Below are 22,569 nucleotides of genomic sequence, written 5' to 3' on the forward strand. Positions count from 1 at the left end.
GCCCTTTCCCCAGGCCGCGCGGGAGCGGCCGGCTCGGGGGCCGGGCCTCGGAGCACAAGCCAATGGGAGCGCGGCTGGCCCCGGCCGCCGGCCGCCTCGGAATGTTGATACAGCGCGAGAGCCAATGGGCGTGAGCCGGGGGCGGGGCCGCGGGGCGGGGCGCGCGAGCCGCGCGAAGGGGGCGTGGCCGGCCGGCAGCCTCCCGGCCGCGCGGCGCGGGCGGCGGCCGATTGAGGGCGGGGGTCGGCGGCCCGGCCAGCCCGGCCCGGCCCGGGGCCGTGTCCTGAGCGTCCGCCCTCGCCGCTGCAGCCTCGGCACCCGGCCGGCCGGCCGGCCATGGAGGCCGAGCGCCCTCCGGTGCCCGTTCCGGGCTGCGGGCGCCCCCCGCCCCGTGCCGCCGGCCGGGACTCCGCGGCCTCGCCCATGTCGGTGCCCGCGCCGCCGCAGGTACCGGGCGCCGGAGGGCGGGGCGCCGACAAAACTCCCTCGCTGCAAAGATGGCGTCGGGGCCGCACAAACTTTGGGCCCCCGGGGGCGGGGCGGCGGGGGCGGCCGCGTAGGTCCTCGCGTGTCCGCGGGCCTGGCAGTGCGGGGCTGCCCGGGAGCTCTTCCCGCCGCGCCGGGCCGGGGGCGGGGCCGGGGGCGGGGCCGCGCTGTTCCCACCGGCCGCGGCCGGTTTGGGGGGCGGGTGCGGAGCGGATCCGGGGTGGGGGCTGGGAAACACCGCCCCGCGCGAGCCACCGCCCCCGCTGAGCCTGCCCCTTCCGCAGGGCCCTGCCGTGGGCGGCGGCTTTGCGGGCTTGGAGTTCGCGCTGCCTCAGGAGCCAGAGCCGCGGGCGGCGGACCTGGGGGTCCCGGGGACGTGGGCGGGGGCGGGAGGAGCGGCGGGGCCCCCGACGCCGTCGGCGCACATCCCGGTGCCAGCGCAGAGGTGAGCCAGGGTCCCGCGCGCCAGGCCGAGGTGGGCGTGCGCACACGTGCGCTGGCGTGTGCAGGGGTGGTGGGTGGGGCGCGGGCACGTGCCTTTTTGAACCCCACCCTGCGGCGGGGCTCTTGGTGGAGGACAGGTCTGGGCCCCGATCTGGACTTTGTGTCCCCCTCCCCAGCTCTCCAGCCCTGGAAGAGTTGAGCACAAGTTAGCAATATATAGCGCTCCTTGTGCCCCCCAAGCTCTGGGGCCAGAGCGCAGGGCTGGGAGGGGGCCCCTGTCAATCTGTGCAGTAGAGGCTGCCAGGCTGGCCTGAGGTTGACGGTGCAGGAATCCCAGGGCTTCTGACTGCCGGCTCCTACCCTGCCTGAAACCCTCCTGGGTGCCCCACACCCGGGGCCGGCTTCTCAGGTAGAGGCGGGCTCTGGCCTGGCCTGTTGGGGCCTGGGGACTCTCTGCTTGCGCTTGGAGCCCAGTCTGCCCTAGCTGCTGCCGACTGCTGGCTGCTCCCTCCCCTCCAGGCCTGGCATGGGCCCGCAGCTGCTGTTGCACAACGCTGGTTAATGTGTGATTTGGGGGAGGAGGGCTGGGTTTGGCCTGGCCTGGTTGGGGGGAGGCGGCGCTCAGACCCCCGTGCAGCTCCAGGCCCTGAAGAAGTCACTGTGGAACAAAGCCCAGGCTGCAGAGAACTCAGACTTTGGGGAGACCCCAGCCCAGGCCATGTTCCCAGAGGTTCCTGGAGATCTGGGGCTCTGTAACCTGAGCTGGGGGGTGGAGATGGGCCTCCGGCCCAGTGCCTGGAGGGAGGGAGCGGGCGCCTGATTGCGCGCTTGTGCACACACACGTGTGCGTGCATGCACGCGTGCGCAGTGCCAGGAGAGATGCCTGAAGTATTTGCTGGATGCCACCCGCGTCTCTTCCAGAGACCCCCCAGGAAAGTCCCGGCTGGACGAGGTCATGGCTGCGGCAGCCCTCACCAGTCTGTCCACCAGCACCCTCCTTCTGGGGGCCCCAGCTGCAGCCTGTAGCCCAGGTGAGACTTGGACACCCGGCCTGGGTAGGGAGGCAGGACCACTGTCTTTCCAGGACACCGTAGTTGCCTCCCCCTTGGGGCAAGCAGTCGCCCTTTGCCTGGAAGACCACTTTGTGAATAGACCTCTCCAGGCCTGAAATAGACCTCAGGATCCCCAGTGCCTCTCACTGAGGCCAAAGCCAGTGTCACAGGTGTGCGGGCCTCTCTGATCCGTTTCCACCTGGCGGGCTGGGCATCCCCACACAGGATGTCTCTGCTTATCCTTCCCTGTGCTGCGCCAGCTTCTCCCGGCCACCGCCTTCCCGCCAAGCTCACCAGTGAACAGGCGAACAGGTGGAGGCCCAGAGTTAAGGGCCCTGCGGCGGCGGGTTCCGTGGAGCAGGCTGAGCCCGCTAAAAGCCCTAACACGGGTGCTGGTGTGTCCCCACAGAGCCTGGCTTGGAGCCCTGGAAGGAGGCCCTGGTGCGGCCACTGGGCAGCTGCGGCAGCAGCGGAGACTGGGGCTGGGACCTGGCCAGTGACCGGTCCTCTCCGTCTATCCCTTCACCCCCACTGCCCTCCGAGGCAGCCCATTTCCTATTCGGGGAACCTGCCCCAAAGAAGAGAAAGGTGAGCCTGAGGCAGCCCTCAGGGCAGGGTGGACGTGGTGGCCACGCCTGACCACCAGCCCCTGTCGCCCAGAGCTCCGTGCGGGTCCTGTTCCAGTGTCTGTGGAAGCGGTGTGGGAAAGTGCTGAGCACGGCCTCCGGGATGCAGAGACACATCCGCCTGGTGCACCTGGGGTGCGATGGGGCTGGCCGGTGGGGGCGGGGCAGCCCCCCGTAGCCCAGTGCTTCAGCTTCCCCCCCCACCCCCCACCCCCCGGCCGTGTCCCCAGCAGGCGGCAGGCAGAGCCTGAGCAGAGCGACGGGGAGGAGGACTTCTACTACACAGAGTTGGACGTTGGCATGGATGTGCTGGCAGACGGGCTGTCCGGCCTGTCTCCAGCGTCCCCCGCGGCCTCCGTGCCCCCCGCCTCCCCCCGCCTGGAGCTGCCAGAGCCTCGGACCCTGTCCAGCCTGCTGCACCCGCTGGCCCTGCCCCCGGTTCCGGTGCTGAGCCCCGTGGCACCCCGCGAGGCGCGCCGAGGTGACGACGCCTACCAGGTGGGTGAGGCCACAGGCAGCAGCTCGGGGTGAGTCTCGGGGTGCTCGGGACAGGGGAGAGGACACGCCTGTGTCTCCTCTCAGGGCTGCCTGGCCCCCGCCCGCCCGGAGCCACAGCCGACCACCGTCAGGACCTGTGTGCCAACCCCGCCCTCCAGACTCGGCGCCAGCCCAAGGTGCGTGCGTGTGGAGGGGCCAGGGCAGGCCTCGGGCGGAGGCTCCCAGCCCCGCATCAGCCCCCGTCTCCTCTGTGTCCCCCCAGGAAGCCCCGAGGTGATGCCAAGAAGTGCCGGAAGGTGTATGGCATGGATCACAGGCACCTGTGGTGCACAGCCTGCCGCTGGAAGAAGGCGTGCCAGCGCTTCCTGGACTGAGCCTCCCCATCCCGCCCCCCGCCCCCCACCCCCATGCCAGCGCTCCCTGGACTGAGCCCCCCCATCCCGCCCCCCGCCCCGCCCCCATGCCAGCGCTCCCTGGACTGAGCCCCCCCATCCCGCCCCCCGCCCCCCACCCCCATGCCAGCGCTTCCTGGACTGAGCCCCCCCATCCCGCCCCCCGCCCCCCACCCCCATGCCAGCGCTCCCTGGACTGAGCCCCCCCATCCCGCCCCCCGCCCCCCACCCCCATGCCAGCGCTCCCTGGACTGAGCCCCCCCATCCCGCCCCCCGCCCCGCCCCCATGCCAGCGCTCCCTGGACTGAGCCCCCCCATCCCGCCCCCCGCCCCCCACCCCCATGCCAGCGCTCCCTGGACTGAGCCCCCCCATCCCGCCCCCCGCCCCGCCCCCATGCCAGCGCTCCCTGGACTGAGCCCCCCCATCCCGCCCCCCGCCCCCCACCCCCCACCCCCATGCCAGCGCTCCCTGGACTGAGCCCCCCCATCCCGCCCCCCGCCCCCCACCCCCATGCCAGCGCTTCCTGGACTGAGCCCCCCCATCCCGCCCCCCGCCCCCCACCCCCATGCCAGCGCTTCCTGGACTGAGCCCCCCCATCCCGCCCCCCGCCCCCCACCCCCATGCCAGCGCTTCCTGGACTGAGCCCCCCCATCCCGCCCCCCGCCCCCCACCCCCCACCCCCATGCCAGCGCTTCCTGGACTGAGCCCCCCCATCCCGCCCCCCGCCCCCCACCCCCATGCCAGCGCTCCCTGGACTGAGCCCCCCCATCCCGCCCCCCGCCCCCCGCCCCCATGCCAGCGCTCCCTGGACTGAGCCCCCCCATCCCGCCCCCCGCCCCCCGCCCCCATGCCAGCGCTCCCTGGACTGAGCCCCCCCATCCCGCCCCCCGCCCCCCACCCCCATGCCAGCGCTTCCTGGACTGAGCCCCCCCATCCCGCCCCCCGCCCCCCACCCCCATGCCAGCGCTCCCTGGACTGAGCCCCCCCATCCCGCCCCCCGCCCCCCACCCCCCACCCCCATGCCAGCGCTCCCTGGACTGAGCCCCCCCATCCCGCCCCCCGCCCCCCGCCCCCATGCCAGCGCTCCCTGGACTGAGCCCCCCCATCCCGCCCCCCGCCCCCCACCCCCATGCCAGCGCTCCCTGGACTGAGCCCCCCCATCCCGCCCCCCGCCCCCCACCCCCATGCCAGCGCTCCCTGGACTGAGCCCCCCCATCCCGCCCCCCGCCCCCCACCCCCATGCCAGCGCTCCCTGGACTGAGCCCCCCCATCCCGCCCCCCGCCCCCCACCCCCATGCCAGCGCTTCCTGGACTGAGCCTCCCCATCCCGCCCCCCGCCCCCCACCCCCATGCCAGCGCTCCCTGGACTGAGCCCCCCCATCCCGCCCCCCGCCCCCATGCCAGCGCTCCCTGGACTGAGCCCCCCCATCCCGCCCCCCGCCCCCCGCCCCCATGCCAGCGCTCCCTGGACTGAGCCCCCCCATCCCGCCCCCCGCCCCCCACCCCCATGCCAGCGCTCCCTGGACTGAGCCCCCCCATCCCGCCCCCCGCCCCCCACCCCCATGCCAGCGCTCCCTGGACTGAGCCCCCCCATCCCGCCCCCCGCCCCCATGCCAGCGCTCCCTGGACTGAGCCCCCCCATCCCGCCCCCCGCCCCCCACCCCCATGCCAGCGCTTCCTGGACTGAGCCCCCCCATCCCGCCCCCCGCCCCCCACCCCCATGCCAGCGCTCCCTGGACTGAGCCCCCCCATCCCGCCCCCCGCCCCCCGCCCCCATGCCAGCGCTCCCTGGACTGAGCCCCCCCATCCCGCCCCCCGCCCCCCACCCCCATGCCAGCGCTCCCTGGACTGAGCCCCCCCATCCCGCCCCCCGCCCCCCACCCCCATGCCAGCGCTCCCTGGACTGAGCCCCCCCATCCCGCCCCCCGCCCCCCACCCCCATGCCAGCGCTCCCTGGACTGAGCCCCCCCATCCCGCCCCCCGCCCCCCGCCCCCATGCCAGCGCTCCCTGGACTGAGCCCCCCCATCCCGCCCCCCGCCCCCCGCCCCCATGCCAGCGCTCCCTGGACTGAGCCCCCCCATCCCGCCCCCCGCCCCCCACCCCCATGCCAGCGCTCCCTGGACTGAGCCCCCCCATCCCGCCCCCCGCCCCGCCCCCATGCCAGCGCTCCCTGGACTGAGCCCCGCCATGGCCCCTGCACCCCCCCACCTCTCTGTGCCCGTGCTCCCTGCCCCCACCCCCACCTGCACTTCCTGGACTGAGCCCCCCACCCACCCCCATGCCCCACACCGTGCTGCTGCCTGCTGTCCAGGACTTTTTAAAGGAAAAAATAAGCTACCCCCGACTCCCCAGCCTGGGGCTTCTCCCAGCTGCAGGGTCTACTTTTTAACAGTGGGGGAAGTTGGTGACCCTGGACCCCCAGAGGTTGGGGGGGAGGGGTTCTTGCCACTCAAAGTGCCTCTGAAGAAACCAGCCTTTTGCACTAAAGCCAACCTCACGGCCGTCCCCCTGGCCCGGGGTCCCTGGGGGTGGCTGCCCTCCCTGCCCTGAGTCAGCCCGTGGACTTGTCAGGGCGCTGAGGCCGAACTTCAGGGCCGCGTGGGGGCCAGTCTGTGATGCGCCCTGAGGGGAGGGGCCTCCTGCCTGCACTTAACCTGATGGTTCCAGGGCCCGGGGGCTGACCTTCGTCTCCTGTTTGTGAAGCTCAGGTGTCTCGAGTCTGGGCCATACCAGGCGAGGAGAAAAATTAAAGATTTGGGGTTTTTCCAGAAACTGTGTCTGCCTCCTGGGGGAAGGATGCGGAACCGGGACCCTGCCACAGGCAGGGGTGGGGGGCCAGCCCCAGACCACCAAGGGCTGGGGGGCAGGGGCAGTCACTCTGGCCACCTCCACCCAGGCTGAGGCTAGAGGAGGGGACACCGTGAAACACTCATGAGGCGTCTGCTTGAGCAGCAATTTCCCAGTTTATTGAAAGTGGAAGCTTTGCAAGAATGTCTAAGCTAACCCCGTCACAGAAAGGAACCCACAGGCAGGCCCGGAGCTCGCCGAGGCGGACAAGAATCGCAAGACCGCTAGAGAGGGTGCGCTGTCCGCCTGCCCTGTGGCCGCAGACGGTAGCAGCTGGACCCGTTACCAAAGTCTCTGCCCCCCCTCCCCCAGAGAATGAAACACGTCTCCGATACAAACACAGGTTTATGATGATTAATATAGAGTCGATAGAATATAGATCATCCCCAAGGGGAAAAAAAAACACAACAGTTTTTCAAACACTGCCCTTTTTTGTCTGTTTTGTTTTTGTTGACAGGTTGAAAGCATGTTGAAAAAATAAATATTTAAGAAAAGCACACACAGCACCCTCACTACAAGTAGTTCTGAAAGGGCCACGTACAAAACACAATATAGAAGCTAAAAAAGAAAAACAACCATGAAGTATGGCTTTCTTAAGCGTTGCACACGTCACAGGATGAGCGAAAATAAGATTATCTTTCATAATATTGCAAAAAGTTCCAGTTTTTGCATTTTCTCAGAGTTTTCTTTTTTAAAAAGGAAGATGTGCAAAGTTGGAAGCAGCAGCTGTGTCTCTCGAGTCGAGGTCCCTATTGAGTCCTGGCAGTGTTCTGACTGTTCCCCACAACCCAGAGTCCAAATGTACAACCCGGTCAGGATCCAGAGCTTGATGCAAAAGTCATACGGGTTCCCTGCCCACCCCCCCCCAAAGAACTCCCCACTCAACGGACTGCATTTTCCACTTTGGTGTTGCAAACACCAAAATACACACAAGACACAAACGGAAAAGTACAAAACGTGAAATGTAATCTACACATTTTTTCCTCTTCATAAAAAAATATTTATTAGTTTAAACATCGATTTAAAAAAAAACCAGTCACGTAAAAAAACCCTTCGTTACACGTCTTTTCCCTCCACGCCTCCTGAGAGGTGACGGGTTCATCCCCGACGGCGGACAACCGCGGAGAGCTGAGGTTGCCACGCAGCAAACGCCTGGGGAGCTCGGGCAGAGCGGGGCCCTCGGTCGTCCGGTACAGTATTGGTTTTAAGGAAGAAGATGCCCCGTGGCACTGACAGCGAGCCCCCCAAAAGGCCAGCAAGGGCGGTCCAGAGCGGGGAGCGAGCGGGTCAGAAAGAGCGAGGTGTCCTGAGTGCGGAGGCACAGGTGGCCCGGGGTGCGGGCAGGACGGCCCGAGCGGGAAGGGGGGGGGGGGCCGGTAAGAAACCCAGAGACACTGTTGGTAGCAAAGGTCTGGTTTCCAAATACATTTATAAGAAAATCAGTCTGTGTAGAAAAGGGATCATAAAGTCGGGGAGGTACGCGGTTCTGAGGGCTCCGTGAGGGCTGCAGCCCGGGCCTCACCGGTGAGAGGCAGGAAGGGAAGTGTGTCCCAGAGCCCCTGCGCTGGCCTTGCCCACCGTGGGCGGGTGGGCAAGCAGGGCAGCCGGAGAGGGCTCGGTCACCGCGCGGTCACCACGCGGGACAGGAGTGCAGGAGGCCGGATGACAGCTCTGTGCAGGCCCTCTAACTGATGGGTACTCGGCTGACTGTATTTAAGACAAACACAGAAGTTGTGACCCCCCCTCCCCCCGCAGGGCTTCCTGCCAGCCCTGGTCCCCAGCACCCCCAACAGCAGCCTGGGCCCAAAGTGCTCCCGGCCACCATTGGAACCGAAGTTAGGGTCTTGTGGCATTTCCCTTTTTCCACCTGGAAAGAATATATGCGACGCAATGAAAAACCTGGTAAAAGCTTAGAGTCTGTGGAAAAAGAGAAAATAAAACCACCGTCTGCAACGGGGGCTCCAGCTGAGCACCCAGGGGAGTCTTTACGTGGCCTGAGTCTTGCCCAAGCCCGAGCCACGTGGGTGCGAGACGGAATGTCTTAGTGGTGAAGTGTCGTCAGGAACAGCTTTAACGAGGGAGAAGACAGACCAGTGTGTGTCCTGCGGCCCAGGGGAGGCTCCTCACAGCCAGGCCTGGCTTTCCACCCAGAAAATTAATAAAGAGGCGGGAGCGCATCTAAAGAGACCACGAGAGGCCGGGAAAGACGACTCTGTTTCGTCAGGTGAGAAAATAATGCCAAACAAAGTATTTTTACGTAACTGCCTCAGGACGGCTCTGACTACTTGAAAAGTTTGCTTACCCACGCGGGGACGTGCGAGCAGCACTCGGCAGCCAGGAACACTGCCTCCAGTGTTAGCAGCAACAAGGCAAGGGCACTCGGGAGGGTCAGGAGGACTGGCCCAGGCAGGGAGGACGGCAGAGCCCAGGGGATGAGGCCGCCCCCGGGCTCCCCGAGGAAGTGCACGCAGAACAAAGAGCCCAGGCCCCCCAAAAGGACCCAAGTGGCCAGGCGCGGGGAGCGCTGAGCCCTGCACCAGAGGAGCGTGGCACGTCGGTGGCCCATCGGTCCCCACCTGGCTGCCTCTGCCGGAAGATAGCACCTGGGGGTCCCCGGCCCCAGTGGGGGGCTTCTGCAGCTGTTTTATGTTAAGCACCAAAGCCCAGAGGCGGGAGGGCCACGGGCTTTCTGTACACCAGACCTGGGCTCCGCGGGCGGCCACAACAGCGGCAAGAGACTGCGGCGGTGGCCGCAGGCAGTGACCAGGCTGCTGAGAAGAGGGGAGCAGAGCAGGGGGCAGGGGGAGACTCCACACTGGACATCGGGCGTGGGCAAAACCTCCCTTAGCATCTCTTGGGCCTGTGGCCTCGGGGACCACGCTCACAACCGGGACCAGTGCTGACCTCGACCTGGCCATCGGGCTACGGTGTATCCCGAGGCCAGACTGGCCGCACGGGCTCCCTCGACGCCCTATCTACATGTACCTGCTGGGGATCCTCTATCTGTCCCCACAGACACGTCGGACTGTGTGCTCTCCTGGGCTCAACCCCACCCCGTGTCCCCCAACATGCCGTTCGGTTCCAGAGCCCTTACTTCCTGGGGTCATGCCTGCCTGTGAGCCTCAGGGTGGTGTGTGTGTGTGTGTGTGTCTGGGGGGCGGGAACAGAATAATGGGGGAGGAAGGGGGTCAGCATGGCCTGGCCGCAGGCAGGACACACACACACACACACACACACACACACACACGCACACACAGGAGAGGGTGGTGCCGTGCCACCCCAGCCCGGCGCCTAGGAGATCCAGAAGTCCTTGTCCGGTGCCCCTGGGGGGCTGCCAGGACCCCGCGGAGAGTCCTCGTCCCCCTTCTCGGCCGCCAGCAGCGCGTCCTCGTGGGCCAGGCCCACCTCGTCCTCGTCCTCACACAGCTCCTCCTCGCCCTCCCCCCGCGGGTCGTCGGGATCTTCCAGGTAGGGCCCGTCGCCAGGGAACAGCTCGGGGGAGCCCTCAGTGCCGCCGCCGTCCAGGGGACCGGCCACACCGCGGCCTGCGCAGTCGGCACAGACACCGTGGCGCCGGGAGCCGTGCTTGATGCCCACGCTGGCGGCTGACATGAACACCCGACTGCACAACTTGCACACGTACTTCTTGTCCTTGCTGTGGACCTGTGGAGGGATGGGCGGTCAGTGCAGGAGGGCGGAGAATGCAATTTTAATTCTTCATATTTTTCTGAATTCTCCAGTGTTCTAGAGCAATCGAGTAAATACTGTTCCTGCAATAAATACACCACCAGTGGCATGATGGTGGAAGAGGGTTTGCCAAGCTGTGTCCTTCCTTCGCACTCGGAGCGCCCCCTGACTGATGGGTCACTGTCCTGGGGGCTGCACCCTCTGAAGGGACCCCTTCACGAGTCCCGGGCTAAGGGCCCCTCCACCCCCCAACTCAGTGGCACCACAGACTGACACGAGCAGTCCACCTTCCCCGTCAAACCCGTCCACAAATCCCAACCATGAAGACCACTGTGTCCCCAGGCACGGGGAAAGCTGGGCCCACACGTTCTGATTCTAGAAATGGAGCATGAAACGACTTGGTCCCCGGGGCCCTCCTGCACCTTCTCTGTTGTGTCTTAAACCCAGGCTTCCTCAACACTCTCACAACAGAAACTGTGTTCTGAGAGCAGGCTGGGCAGTGGCGGTGGGGGGGGGGGGCAGGGCCCACTGAGGCCCCTCAAAACCTGGGGCTCCCACGCGGGGAACTGAGGGCTGTGCCAGGACACCCAGGAGCGACAAAGGCGTCTCAGGGAGCCACTCGGCCAGCACCAGATGGCCCGGCACCTGTCCCAACAAACAAACGGAAGCAAGGGAAAGAGAGAGGATGCGGGCACCATGGCAACCCGTGGCTCCCGGCTGGTGGCAAGCAGCTCCTGAGACCTCACCGTCCGGACCACCCCTGGCCAGCCCGCCGCCAGCCCCTCTGTCTGCTGAGCGGGCACCGGCGTCTGCACAGAAGGGCCGCCGCGGGACAAGGTGGCATAGGGCGCCCCTACTGCCACCTGCTGTCAGCAGGGCTTCAGCCTCCTTGGGGTCGGGGGCCCCCGGCAAATTAAAGGGGAAGATCCAGATTCTCTTCTCAGAAAAAAGCAAGCCCAAAACATCGGTGGGTACGTGTTCAGGGATTTACGACCCTCCCTGAAGCCCAAACACAAACCCAGCATGGCAACCTGGCCCATCCAAGGTAGCAGCCACGCTGAGCCTCAAACGGGATGGATGCTTCCTAAAGCGATGACGTGGTTTTGCTAAAGAAAGACGGAGTAACCCGGCAGCGACAGCCCTCCAGCACTTCCGCGTGGCGGGACACCACTCATCTCTTGACCGGGAGCAGCGTGGGCAGCGGGGCGCACGCTCCCCTAAGTTGCCGTACACGGTCTGCCAACGTGACCCCTGTGCTCTCAGGGTGGACTCTGGGAGATGAGCCAAACGAGACACAGGGCAGTTCCGGGGCCCGTGCCGTCCAGCCAGCCTGTGGCTGCCGGCCCCACGGACCTGCCCCCGGGTCCAGGACTGCCGCTTTCCCGCTCCGCTCGACCCCATCTGGGGAGACACTGCAGGATGGGGTCACGGGCGACCCTCAGTCAGATGGGCTGGGCGCATCCGCCCTCAGGACTGTCTCCCCTCCCGCTTTGCCGCCTGACCTCACGGGAGCTTCTCCAGGGTGTCCTCACCCCCACATAAGTGCCCCCCGCTGGGCTGGGAAGGATGCCCCTTGCAGGGGGCCAAATGGAGGATCCAAGGAGAGTAAATCTGGACGTGACCCCAAAGTGAGCCAGAGCCCCCCACTCGCCCCACGGACGGACGTGCACGGCAAAAGACCCCGCTCATCCACGTGGCTCACCCCGCCAGCAGCCAGGCCTGAGACTCTCACCTTGCCACCTGCTGCCCTTGTGCTAGGGCACGCCCAGGTCACCCTCACCACTGCCAACACAGTCCCCCCACACCTCCTGGGGGGGGGGGAAGGTCTGCTCCCGATGTCATCAGATCAGCATGACGTAGGGCTCCAGCCAAGTCTGTGCACCTCGCAGGTGACTCTCAACACCTCTGAGACCCCCAAACTCGCGACGTTGCCCCAGCGCCCTCTCCCTGCGCCCCCATGGCACACGCTGGGGGCTCTGGGCACCTGACAACCCAGGGCGGCCTGGAGCTGTAGTCTCACGATCTAATGGCTGCAAGCTCCAGGCGGCCCCACCCTCAGCCCTGAACTCCACCGTGTCCAAGGAAGACTGCACACTGCGGGGAACCTTGTGGTCCACCCCGCCCCCACGGTTACAACCCACAAGAGTCCCTTGCCCTGTGTCTTTTGGCGAATCTGCCTCCCTGTTTCAAGATGACCTTCTCCCATCACTTCCTGCCAAGCAAATCCATCCGTTCGGCATCTGCTCCCTGGCAACTGCCAGCTAAGGGCGCCCACGAGACAGGTAACCAAACGTCTTACGAGGCCACGGGGGGAGCAGAGGCCGGGTCTCACCACCACTCGGAGCCCAGGCACAGAGGAAGGGACCTCACGGTGGGACCCACGGGGCCAGGGGAGGTCCTGGCAGGGGGAGGAAGCACTTGCAAAGGCCAGGCTGAGGGCTGGGGCTGGGGGTGATGTGGCCCCTGCCCTCAGCACCCCGACCCTGGGTGGGGTTCAAGGTGGTGTGTCCCCCGTCACTCGGGCACCCCACATCACCTTCCCGCACACCTCAGCCCCCCACAGTGTGCCCTGGCCAAACCCGTGCGGAACCCGGACCCCGCCCAGAACCCGGCCCAGCCCCACCCCCGACCCCGCCCCGGACCCCGCCCCGGACCCCGCCCAGGACCCCCCGCGCGCGCTCACCAGCGTGTGCCGCTTCATGTGCTCGCGCCGCGTGAACTTCTTGCCGCAGATCTCGCAGGGGTAGGGCCGCTCGCCCGTGTGGGAGCGCATGTGCCGCTTGAGAATGCACTGGTGCATGGCCGAGAAGCTGCAGTACGGGCACTTGAACTTCTTCCTGATCACCGTGAACTCGTTGACTGAAAGACAGCAGACCAGCCGGTCAGCGTGCGGCCCACCGGCCCCAGCAAGGCCCTGGCCCCTGCAGACTGCCCCCAAGCACCCCCGGCGCCCGGCCCCTGCCAAGGGCTCTTCCAGGAGGTCTGGTGTCAGAGGTGCTGGGAGGGCCGGGGCCAAAGGTCAGAGGCCTTTTTCAAGGCTTCCGCTTTTTTAAGAAAGAGACCTTCTCAGACACAGCCAGTATCTTACCCATCAGCATCCGGTACCCTGTGGTGTCCACATGCAGAATCGTAACGAAGACACAGGTATAAAGACAGGAAGCCAGAGGACGGCCCCCCAGCCCGCAGTGCTGCTCACGGCCACAGGCGGACGGTGCCCAGCAGGCAGTCGGGCAGAGCCACCCTGTCCAAACATCTGCAGGCCGGTGGCATTGCATTTTGTGCCCAGAGGAAAGGAGCCTGCCTGAGCAGCTAGTGGACAGAACCAAGGGAGACACCTGGGCCAGCCCCAAATGTGCCACAGCGGCCGGGGGGGCGGGGGGGGCTCCTCCCGCCCACCCTTATTTCCACACTTCAGAGAATGACGCCATGGGCCCCACGGGGGTCACCCCTGTGGCCAGCTTGAGCACATGGCTGGGGCCACACTCCACGCCAGGATGTGGCCATACCCTCAGAATCATCTCGTTCCACATTCCAGGTGGCCTCTTGGTCAAGAATGTCAAGGGGGTTGGGGTCCCTGGTCCCACAGTGGGGTCCTCAGTGTGCAGGGCTCCACTGGGCACTGGGCAGCTTATCCTGAGTGGTGCCCTTGGCGACGGGGACCCACAGACACCACAGTGACCCCGTCTGGAACACACATTAACCTAAAGACGTCCTGAAGACAGATTTCACTGGGATTGCTGGGAGCAGCCAGATATTGGGATCTCATTTCCTGCTGTGAAAGGTGGACATCTGTCTGGATGCAGCTTCCTGGGCCCTCGCATCGCCTTACACTCTGGAGGGCACTTGCCCGACTGCACACCAGCACCGGCACCCAGAAGACAGACCAAGGGTAACAACGGTCAAGACCAAAGGTGGGCTGCTGGAATGAACCCCAGCAGGGGTGTGGACACCGTCAGCTGGCAGTCTTCCTCCACGCCCTCAGACCCCTGCCAAATGTCCAAGTGTGGCAGGTGCTGACCCCACTCACAGCTGCCCCTGGAGGTGCCCAGGAGGCAGATAAGAAAACCGGCACCCCAGAGTAACGTAGCCCAAGACAGCGGGACCCAGGAAAGCTAAGGCGACTCAGACCCTGGGCCCCTCCTGCTGGAGGGGACCAGCCAGCCTGCCAGAAGCGTGGGCCACCCACCGGGCCGCCCAGAGGCAGGGACCCTCCCTGCCATCTCCGTGAGCCCTGCCCCGTGGCCCCAACTCCATTCTGCTGTTCACACCTCAGCCCTGGGCGTGTCGCCATGGAAATGACGCTGGCTGAGCTGTGCAGAGCAGAAACCGCGGACGCACCGGCCCCTGGACTGGCCTGCTTCGAGCTGGGCCTCACTCCCACACCTCTGTTCCTAGGATATGACCACTTCGGTGTGGGGGAATGCTGCTTCTCTCTCTGCTCTTTTTTTTTTTTTTTTAAACATTTATCCATTTTTGAGAGTGAGAGAGACAGAGCATGAGCAGGGGAGGGGCAGAGAGAGAGGGAGACACAGAATCCCAGGCAGCTGCAGGCTCCGAGCTGTCAGCACAGAGCCCGACGCGGGGCTTGAACTCATGGACTGCGAGATCATGACCTGAGCTGAAGTTGGATGCTTAACCGACTGAGACACCCAGGCGCCCCTGCTCTTTCTTTTTAAGTTGGCTCTACGCCCAATGTGGGGCTTGAACTCACGACCCCAAGATCAAGAGTTGGGTGCTCGGCCGACTGCACCAAGCAGGGGCCGCAAAGTAGCCTCTGCTCTTTTTTAAGTGTTTCTCTCAAGAACCCTTAAAAGGCATCTAAAAAATCAAGTGACCCAGGTTTCTGTATTTTCCAGTGAGACCATCCACCTACCACGTGCCTGAGAGCTGAGGACCCCGGGGCTTCTCGACACCCCTCGGAGAGCCGATCCCTACAGGGACACACTCCCAGGGAGACTTTACCCCCACTCAGGCCATCACGGCCCCCACACTAAGCCACGTGGACTTCATCACAGCTCACGGCCAACGCCACTGCGGAGCCTTGCTGCCGGCTCGCCTCACGGTTTCTGTGCCCGTGGAAAGGGTGCCAAGCCCCCACCGTGCCTCTCAGAAATCTCAATCCCGTCCAAAGAAGTAAAGCATTTTCCTAAACTTAGGAGCTTTTAACATGCATTTGCTTGCACACACGCACACGTGGGGGGTGGGGGGAGGCGGGAGCTGGGGACAGGAGGGAAGGTGCAGCCGGGGGAAGGGGTGACGCCAGAATGCTGCAGAGAACATGACAGCCAGCAGGAGACAGGGAAAACCACCAGTAACCCATCCCACAAGGTGGCCTCAGCTGACACCTGTCTTTGGAGTCCCGTTTCTACGCATAAACATATTGTTAAGTCACAGAACTGGAATCGTCACGGACCGTCATACAGAACTGCTTCAGACAGAAGCTGCGTGCCGGCCTGGGTCAGCCCCAACTCACGGTGACCACCTTCCCATGCTATGCTTTCCAGTGGCAGTTTCACACACGTTTGTTTGTCTGTGTGACTGAGCCCATGAGGCCCCCGCGAGAGGTCCGCGCATCTGAACACCTGCCGAGGGTGTGCCCTGAGGAGGAGCACGGGGACCGGCTCCCCCAGCCCCGGCCCCGGCCCCGCAGCCAGGAGCCCCGAGGCCAAGCGGGCGGGACGGCGGTCACCACAACTGCTGGGCGAGCGGCCACGGGCTGGGGAAGAGAGCTGCAGGCGGGTTTCTGGGCTGTTGAGAGGGCAGCCTGCGGGCCCAGCGGCTTCTTCAGCCGAGAGGAGCCGCCCTTCCTAAGGGAGGGCCCGGAGGAAGGGGGCTGCCGGGTGCCGCTGGGGCTCTGGTCCCCAGGGCGGGGGGCTCCGGCACCCCCCACGGCAGGACCCGGGACACGGGGACGCACACTAGGAGCTCTGAGCTGTGGGGGACGTCTGTCTGGCCGTGCCGGTCACACCTGGCACAAGTGGTCTCATCTGCCTCTGCAGGCCCGGCCGCCCCGTCAGTCAGTGGACTCTGGGAGGGAAAGGGAGACGAAGTGAACTTTTATGTTATTTTATTTAAAACCACCTTTTTTTTGAGAATGTGTTTAGTCATAGCTTCTATAAACACGACAGTTAAAATGCTGAATTACATATTCCAGCCTTCTGTATTTAACAACTCAGACGAACATGTGAAAAAAATTTCTCCGTGCGGAAGTACATTTTTCCCTAGAAAAACAATTTAGCTCACACAGGCACGGGAGTGAGTAAGGCTCCCCTTCAGGGCCCCTCCCCGGGAACGCAGCCCCCGTGCGGCTACGGGACGCTTGAAACATCCTCTGAAGTCACCCTGTCCCAGCACGTTTTGGTGTTTTCTTAGTTTCCTGTCTCGGCCAGAACACAACACCACAAGCTGGGCAGCTTTAAAGCAACAGAAATCTACCGTCTCCCGGCGTGGAAGTCAGAGTCCGAGGTCCAGGCAGGGCAGGGCCGCTGCCTCTGGGGGCTCCAGGCGGTCCAGGCGTCCTGGGCCTGAGGTCACGTCCTCCCCTTCTCTGTCTCCCTCACGTGGCTCCTTCTCTGTGGGTCTCCTCTCTGTCTCTTCCAAGGACACTTGTCACTGGACTTAGCTCCAACGTGGACATTCCAAGATGACCTCATTTAATTACCTCTGCAAAGACCCTTTTTCCCAAACAGGGTCACACTCAGAGGTTCCGGGTTTTAGGACATGGACACAGCTTATGCGGTGGGGGGGGGGGGGGGGGCACCATTCAAGCCACTCATTTAGTGGCCGGCACCGTAAGCACGGAGGGAAATGTTCATTGGCTGTCGTGACCGAAATAACTTACTCTTGGAAAGAACCTAACACTTCTAGGACCTGTGATTTACAGTCTGTGTATCTTAGAAAAACTTTCAGCATCACACAGCGTCCTTCTCATAGACACTAATAAAGCCCTAAGAGGCCAATGATGAAAGAGCAATTGAAATAAACGAAAGAGCGCAGATACCATTAAATTGGAACAGACGCTCTGCCCATCTGTCCCCAAAACTGAACCCTCTGGCCTGGGACCAAGCATGCCAGCAAAATAGCAAGCTTCAGTGATCAAGGAGCAGGGCTTCAGAAGCTGGCACCAGCTTGACTAGAATAAATTCAGTGACATTCGACTATGATTTTACAGAAGTGTATCTACGAGGACACTGCTCGGCAAGCACCACTGCCCCTCCTGCCCCCTGTCCTGGACCTCCCCGGCTCCGTGCGGGGCCGCAGGAGGATCGGATCTGTCACAAGGATCCGCCATTCAAGCGAACATTCCACGACTATTTCGTGATATCATCAGAGACTCCAAGGAACCGCTAGTACGACAAATGGAGTGGGCAGGTTGCAGACAGGTGCACAGGGGAAGTTTCTCCAGAAGAGCACGCGAGTCTACCCATATCGCCGTCTGGATTTTTTAGCCTACCTCTGATGACAATTTCCAAGAGACTCCACTTCATGTGAACCCCACTTTGCTTTCCTGTTTACAAATTTATTGGGCTATCGATTATTTTGTGTTAGAATAGAGTGAAGCTATGCTATGTCCAAATTATCTTTGAAAGCTTCCTAACCTTACATGAAGTGCTCGTACCTGAACTGTACGGCTCAGTGAATCTTGACCGACGTCCGCACCCACGTGACCACCATGTACGTCAGGACTCTGCACGTCCGCAGCACCCTGAAGGTGCCCCTGGTCCCCTCCTAGTCAATGTCCCCCCATAGGCAATGACCGTTCTGCCCTCCGTCACCATACGTTTGCTTCAGGGTGGGATCGCACACTCGGGCCTGGCGTTATTCTCGTAACATAGTCTGCAACAGTCACCACATCGCTGCCTGGAGCTGGGCTGTTCTTGTTTGTTGCTGCATAGTATTCCACGGTATGACCACATGACCACGCACCCATCTTACAGCTGAAGGATATCCGACCTGAGGACAGTGGTGCTCAGACGGCTCTCATACATGCCTCCTGCTGAACAGGGCTCTCCCTTCCGTTGGACATAAACCCGAGACAGGAATGCCTGGGCCACAGGGTACTTGGACGTTCCATCTTGGTAGATACCAAGAGGTGTTTCACGTGGCTGTGCCAATTTATGTTCCCTCCAGCCACACATGAGTATCCCAGCTGCCGCATCTTCCCAGAGACCAGGCATCGCCGATCTGTCGGTCTCTGCGCTCCTGCCCCTGGTGGCCCAGGCGCCACACATCTCCCATCCACTGGAGACACCGAGCCCACCGGTGAAGTGCTTGTTCAAGTCTTCTCATGGATTTGCCAAGTTGCCTCTTTCTTAGATTTTTAAAGTTTCACGTATTCTGAATGTGACTCTTTTGTCAGATATATTTATGGCAAACATTTTCTCTACTCTGTGACTGGCCTTTTACTCCCTTTAAGATACTGTTAGTGGACAAATTAATAAACTTAATGAAGTCCATTTTTTCAGACTTTTATTATTAGTGATTTTTATGAACTGCTTAAGAAATTACCACCATGATCAGAAGCTATTCTCTCCTAGGGCTTCTTCTAGAAACCTGTTACTTTTTATAATCAGGCTTATGATCCATCCCAAATTAACTTTTGTGCTTGACCTGAGGCAGAAATCAGGATCCATTTTCCTCCTCGACATCCGGTCCCCTGAGAACCACGCACGACATCCGATTCACTGAGAACCACGCACGACATCCGATTCACTGAGAACCACGCACGGCATCTGATCACCGAGAACCCCGTACGACATCCGGTCCACTGAGAGCCACGCACGATATCCGGTCCCCTGAGAACCACAGACTGGAAAGAACGGCGGGGGCGCCCCCACCCATGTCAGGGTCTGAGCCAGACTCCGCTCCACGGTCGGCTTGTCCGTGGATCACTGCAGCTCTGTAATCCTCGCGTCCACGAGCTCTCCTTCTGCAAGAGGCAGCCTCCACTGTGTCCACACTCTTTCTCTCCTGGACTCTGGTGCGTGCACATCTGGGGTCCTGGGGTAGCCCCTCTGGGGTTGGCCGATTCCAGGAGATAATAAATAACTTTCCTCCAGCTAAGCCTTTCACATGCGAGCCAACTCTCCCACTGCCTCACCCAGCACCACACAACCAGCCCCCGCGAGCCACTAAAGTCAGTCAAACTGGCCATCCTGAGCCTGCCGGCTCTCTCCCACGTTTGGTCCCATTGGTCCCGAGGAGGCCACAGTCAGGGCTCCTTCCCCGGCTGACCTGGTGCATCCGGGTCTGATAGAGTGTTTTCTAAGGAATTTGAGCGTCCCCCCCCCCCAACTTGTCAAATGTGTTGGCATAAAACTGTTCACAGTATTTTATTATTGTCTAATGTCCACAGGATCTTAGCGGTGATCTTTCCAACACCTTTTATTTACAATTAGCACTGCCTTCTATTTGTGCTGATCACCGTTGATAGGAGTTCATTAGCTTTATTGATCTTTTCAACACACCGATGTTCCGTTTTGTTCACTTTCCCACTGGATGTCGGATTTCTAGTTCATTGGGTTTAATTTGCTATTCTTTTTCTCATTTCTTGACCCCAAATTCGCCTCAGTGCAGCTACAGGCATGAGGTCCCCTCATGCATCGTGTCAGTCCTGATGGCTTCTATTTTCATTATCACCTGGTGGAAAATAGTTTATAATTTCCATTGTGACCTATTCTTGGACTTGGGGATTATTTAGAAGTATGTTGTTTGCTTTCCCAACATTTAGGGGATGTTCCAGTACCTTTTTGCTGTTATTTATTTATTTGTCAATTTAATTTCACTGAGGTCAGAGAACACGCTACGATTCCAGTCCTTCGGTTCTGAGACCTGCCCCGTAGCCACACTTACCCTTCGACTCTGTTCATGCCTCAGGTGCACTGGGAAGAGTCTGCGCCTGTTGCGTGTGAATTCAGATCGGCTACTTGTGCTGTTACAGGTGGCGCATCCCCGGACTGGCGTGGGAGACGCCTAACCCAGCAGCAAGTCGAATCCAGCGATAGATGAAACAAACACCTTGACCAGGTGGATTTACTACAGAGATTCACGGTTCGTGTAACATCTGAAAGCTGTTCAGATCTCTGTCCTCCCTCACACTTGTCCGCTGTCCTGTCAATCACTGAGAAGACGTGCCAAAATCCCTGACTCTAATGTGGGCTCGTCTTACTCCTTTGACGGCGTTCGACTTTTACTTCCTATATTTTTTATTTTGAGAGGGAGAGAGACAGGGACAGAGACAGAGAGACAGAGAGAGAGAGAGCGGTAGGGAGGGCAGAGGGGGTGAGAGAGAGAATCCCGAGCAGGCTCCACCTCAGGGCAGAGCCCGACGTGGGGCTCGATCTCATGACCCTGAGACCATGACCTGAGCCGAAATCAAGAGTCAACCGCTCAACAGACTGAGCCACCCAGGCACCCCTCCTTCCTATACTTTAATACTAAATACATGCACTTAGGGTTGTCACATTTCCTACAGAATTGACTCTTTCATCATCCTGGAATGTCTCTTGAGTAATAGTTCTTCAGTTTACTTTGACATTAAGATTAAAGATTTCCTTTAGGGGTTTCCTTGGTTTATCTTATTTATCGCTTTGCTTTAATGCTTTTTGTGTGCTTATCTATGACTTATGTCACCTACAAACAGTACACTTTTTTAAAGCAGATTTTTTCATCTTTTTATTGGAGTCTTTAGTCTATGGGTCATGACAGGCACAGCGGGGTGAAACCTATCATCTTAATTTGCGTGGTTATTTGTGTGGTTCTTCTGTCCTTTATGTGTTTTGTTCCTTTATGCCTCCTTGCCTGCCTTATTTCAAATGAATCAAGTTTTATTCCATTTTTTTCTCTTCATAAGCCTTTAGCTGTACTTTACCACTTTTGCCATTATTTACATGACTTCAAGAAGAATCCAAGAACCACTCAAGCTCATTTATCCCGGACCCTTTGTGCTGTTAATGTCATGCATTCGACTCCAATTCCCGTTTAAAACCCTGGAAGAAACTATAAATGTTGTTTTAAACAACCGAGATGCGTTTGCAGCACTCACGTGGTCAATTCTGTGGGTCGCCTGCCAAGGGCCACCCTCCAGCCAGCGTGGGGTCAGCCGGCAGTGAACTCTCGGGTCGGTTTGTGTGTTTGGACAACAACATCTTCACGCGGCCCCGATCGGTGAAGGGCATCTCTGTGGGCACATCAGAGGGCAGGCTCCCCGCGGTACTGGTAGGTGTCGCTGTGCCAAAGAGTCGACATCAGTTGTTGCTCCCCCGAAAGGGGAGACTTTTCTTCACCGGCTGCTTTTTTTAAAAATTTTTTTCTCAACGTGTATTTATTATTGAGAGACAGAGAGACACTGAGCATGAGCAGGGAAAGGGCAGAGAGAGGGGGAGACACAGAATCCGAAGCAGGCTCCAGGCTCTGAGCTGTCAGCACAGAGCCCAACGCGGGGCTCAAACTCACAAGCTGCGAGATCATGACCTGAGCTGAAGTCGGACGCTCAACCGACCGAGCCACCCAGGCGCCCCATCCGGCTGCTTTAAGATGTTTCTTTTTGTTGCTGGTTTCCAGTAGTTTGACCATAATGTGCCCAGTTATTGTTTCCTGTTGCTTTATTCTGGAATTCATTCTGCTCTGGGGTTCCTGAGCTTCTGAAATCTGTAGGTTGACGTCTTTCATCAGCTTTGGGAAACTGAACTTCTGTCCCACATCCTCCTATCTCCTTCTGGAATTCTAGTTACTCATGCATTCAGCATTTTCACTGTGTTTCCTGTGCCTCTTTGCTTTTATTCCATTCTTGGGTTTTTTTCCTATGAGCTTCCTAGTTCACTAACCCTACCTTACGCTGTATGCAGACTGCTATTAAACCATGTAGTGAATCCCTAATTTCAGATATTATACTTTCATTTCCAGAATGTTCCTTGAATATGTCAGTAGTGGGTCTTCATGTCCCTGCCAGGTGAATGTGCTGTGTGCCCGCCTTCCCTGGAGGGATTCGGTCATGTGGCTCTGTCACTTAGCACGTGCTGTCACCTCTTCCTAGACACCAGGCATGGCTGATGAGACAGCGGGGACGCTACCCGTGGGGTCAGTTAAGGTTTTATTGCATGTTGTTATGACTTCTGTTGAGCAGATAGATTCGGGACGATCACCCTCCCCTGTGGAGCTTTGCCTTAGCTCTTGTTGGGGCTAAATTTGGTCTCATTTGGTTTTGGTCTTACTCTGAGGGAGTGACTCTCACATTCAAAGTGTGGCCCCTCCGGGGTCTCTGCTGAAAGCCCAGGGTGTCTCCTTGCCTCCCTCCCTGGGCCTGAACTGCCCTACCCCCCCCCCCCCCCGTGTCCCAGAGCCGCACAACCGTGGAGATCTCTGCTCTGTGCATGGCTCACGAGTTTAAAGGGCTCGTGTGCAGAACTGGGGGCTCCTCCTCTGTGGGTTCTTGCTTTTTGAGATTTGCTCCTCCAGTCCCAGCCACTCTGGGTGCCCCGAAGGACACCCTCCATGTTCTTGCATAGCAAGCACACTGCTGCTCTGTGCTTGGCCT

General features: G+C 61.0%; 2 protein-coding genes across 6 annotated transcripts in view; one reads left to right on the forward strand and one right to left on the reverse strand.

The window, feature by feature from the left end:
• Window positions 1-222: 222 nt before the first annotated feature.
• On the forward strand, window positions 223-3,536 carry SLC2A4RG (SLC2A4 regulator). 2 transcript variants are annotated; one of them, XM_078443857.2, is made up of 8 exons: window positions 223-447; window positions 771-931; window positions 1,852-1,961; window positions 2,392-2,570; window positions 2,643-2,743; window positions 2,839-3,106; window positions 3,191-3,282; window positions 3,369-3,536. In XM_078443857.2, the coding sequence occupies exons 1-8, from the start codon at window positions 337-339 to the stop codon at window positions 3,478-3,480; spliced, it is 1,134 nt and encodes a 377-aa protein (XP_078299983.2). In that variant the 5' UTR covers window positions 223-336; the 3' UTR covers window positions 3,481-3,536. The 2 variants fall into 2 exon arrangements, with proteins under 2 accessions (XP_078299983.2, XP_078299984.2); XM_078443858.2 differs by having other exon boundaries at window positions 2,842-3,106.
• Window positions 3,537-6,446: 2,910 nt separating this feature from the next.
• Window positions 6,447-22,569, reverse strand: part of ZBTB46 (zinc finger and BTB domain containing 46) — a 62,818-nt gene continuing 46,695 nt past the window's right edge. For all 4 annotated transcript variants that reach the window (XM_060622381.3, XM_060622367.3, XM_078443851.2 and 1 more), the window contains 2 exons: window positions 12,718-12,893; window positions 6,447-10,010 (listed from right to left, as the gene is read on the reverse strand). In XM_060622381.3, coding sequence (XP_060478364.1) covers window positions 9,639-10,010; window positions 12,718-12,893 — 548 coding nt within the window. In that variant the 3' untranslated portion in view covers window positions 6,447-9,638. The remainder of the gene's footprint in view (window positions 10,011-12,717; window positions 12,894-22,569) is intronic.

The sequence above is a fragment of the Panthera onca genome, chromosome A3 (assembly GCF_046562875.1).
Source record: "Panthera onca isolate mPanOnc1 chromosome A3, mPanOnc1 haplotype 2, whole genome shotgun sequence".
Lineage (NCBI taxonomy): Eukaryota > Metazoa > Chordata > Mammalia > Carnivora > Felidae > Panthera > Panthera onca.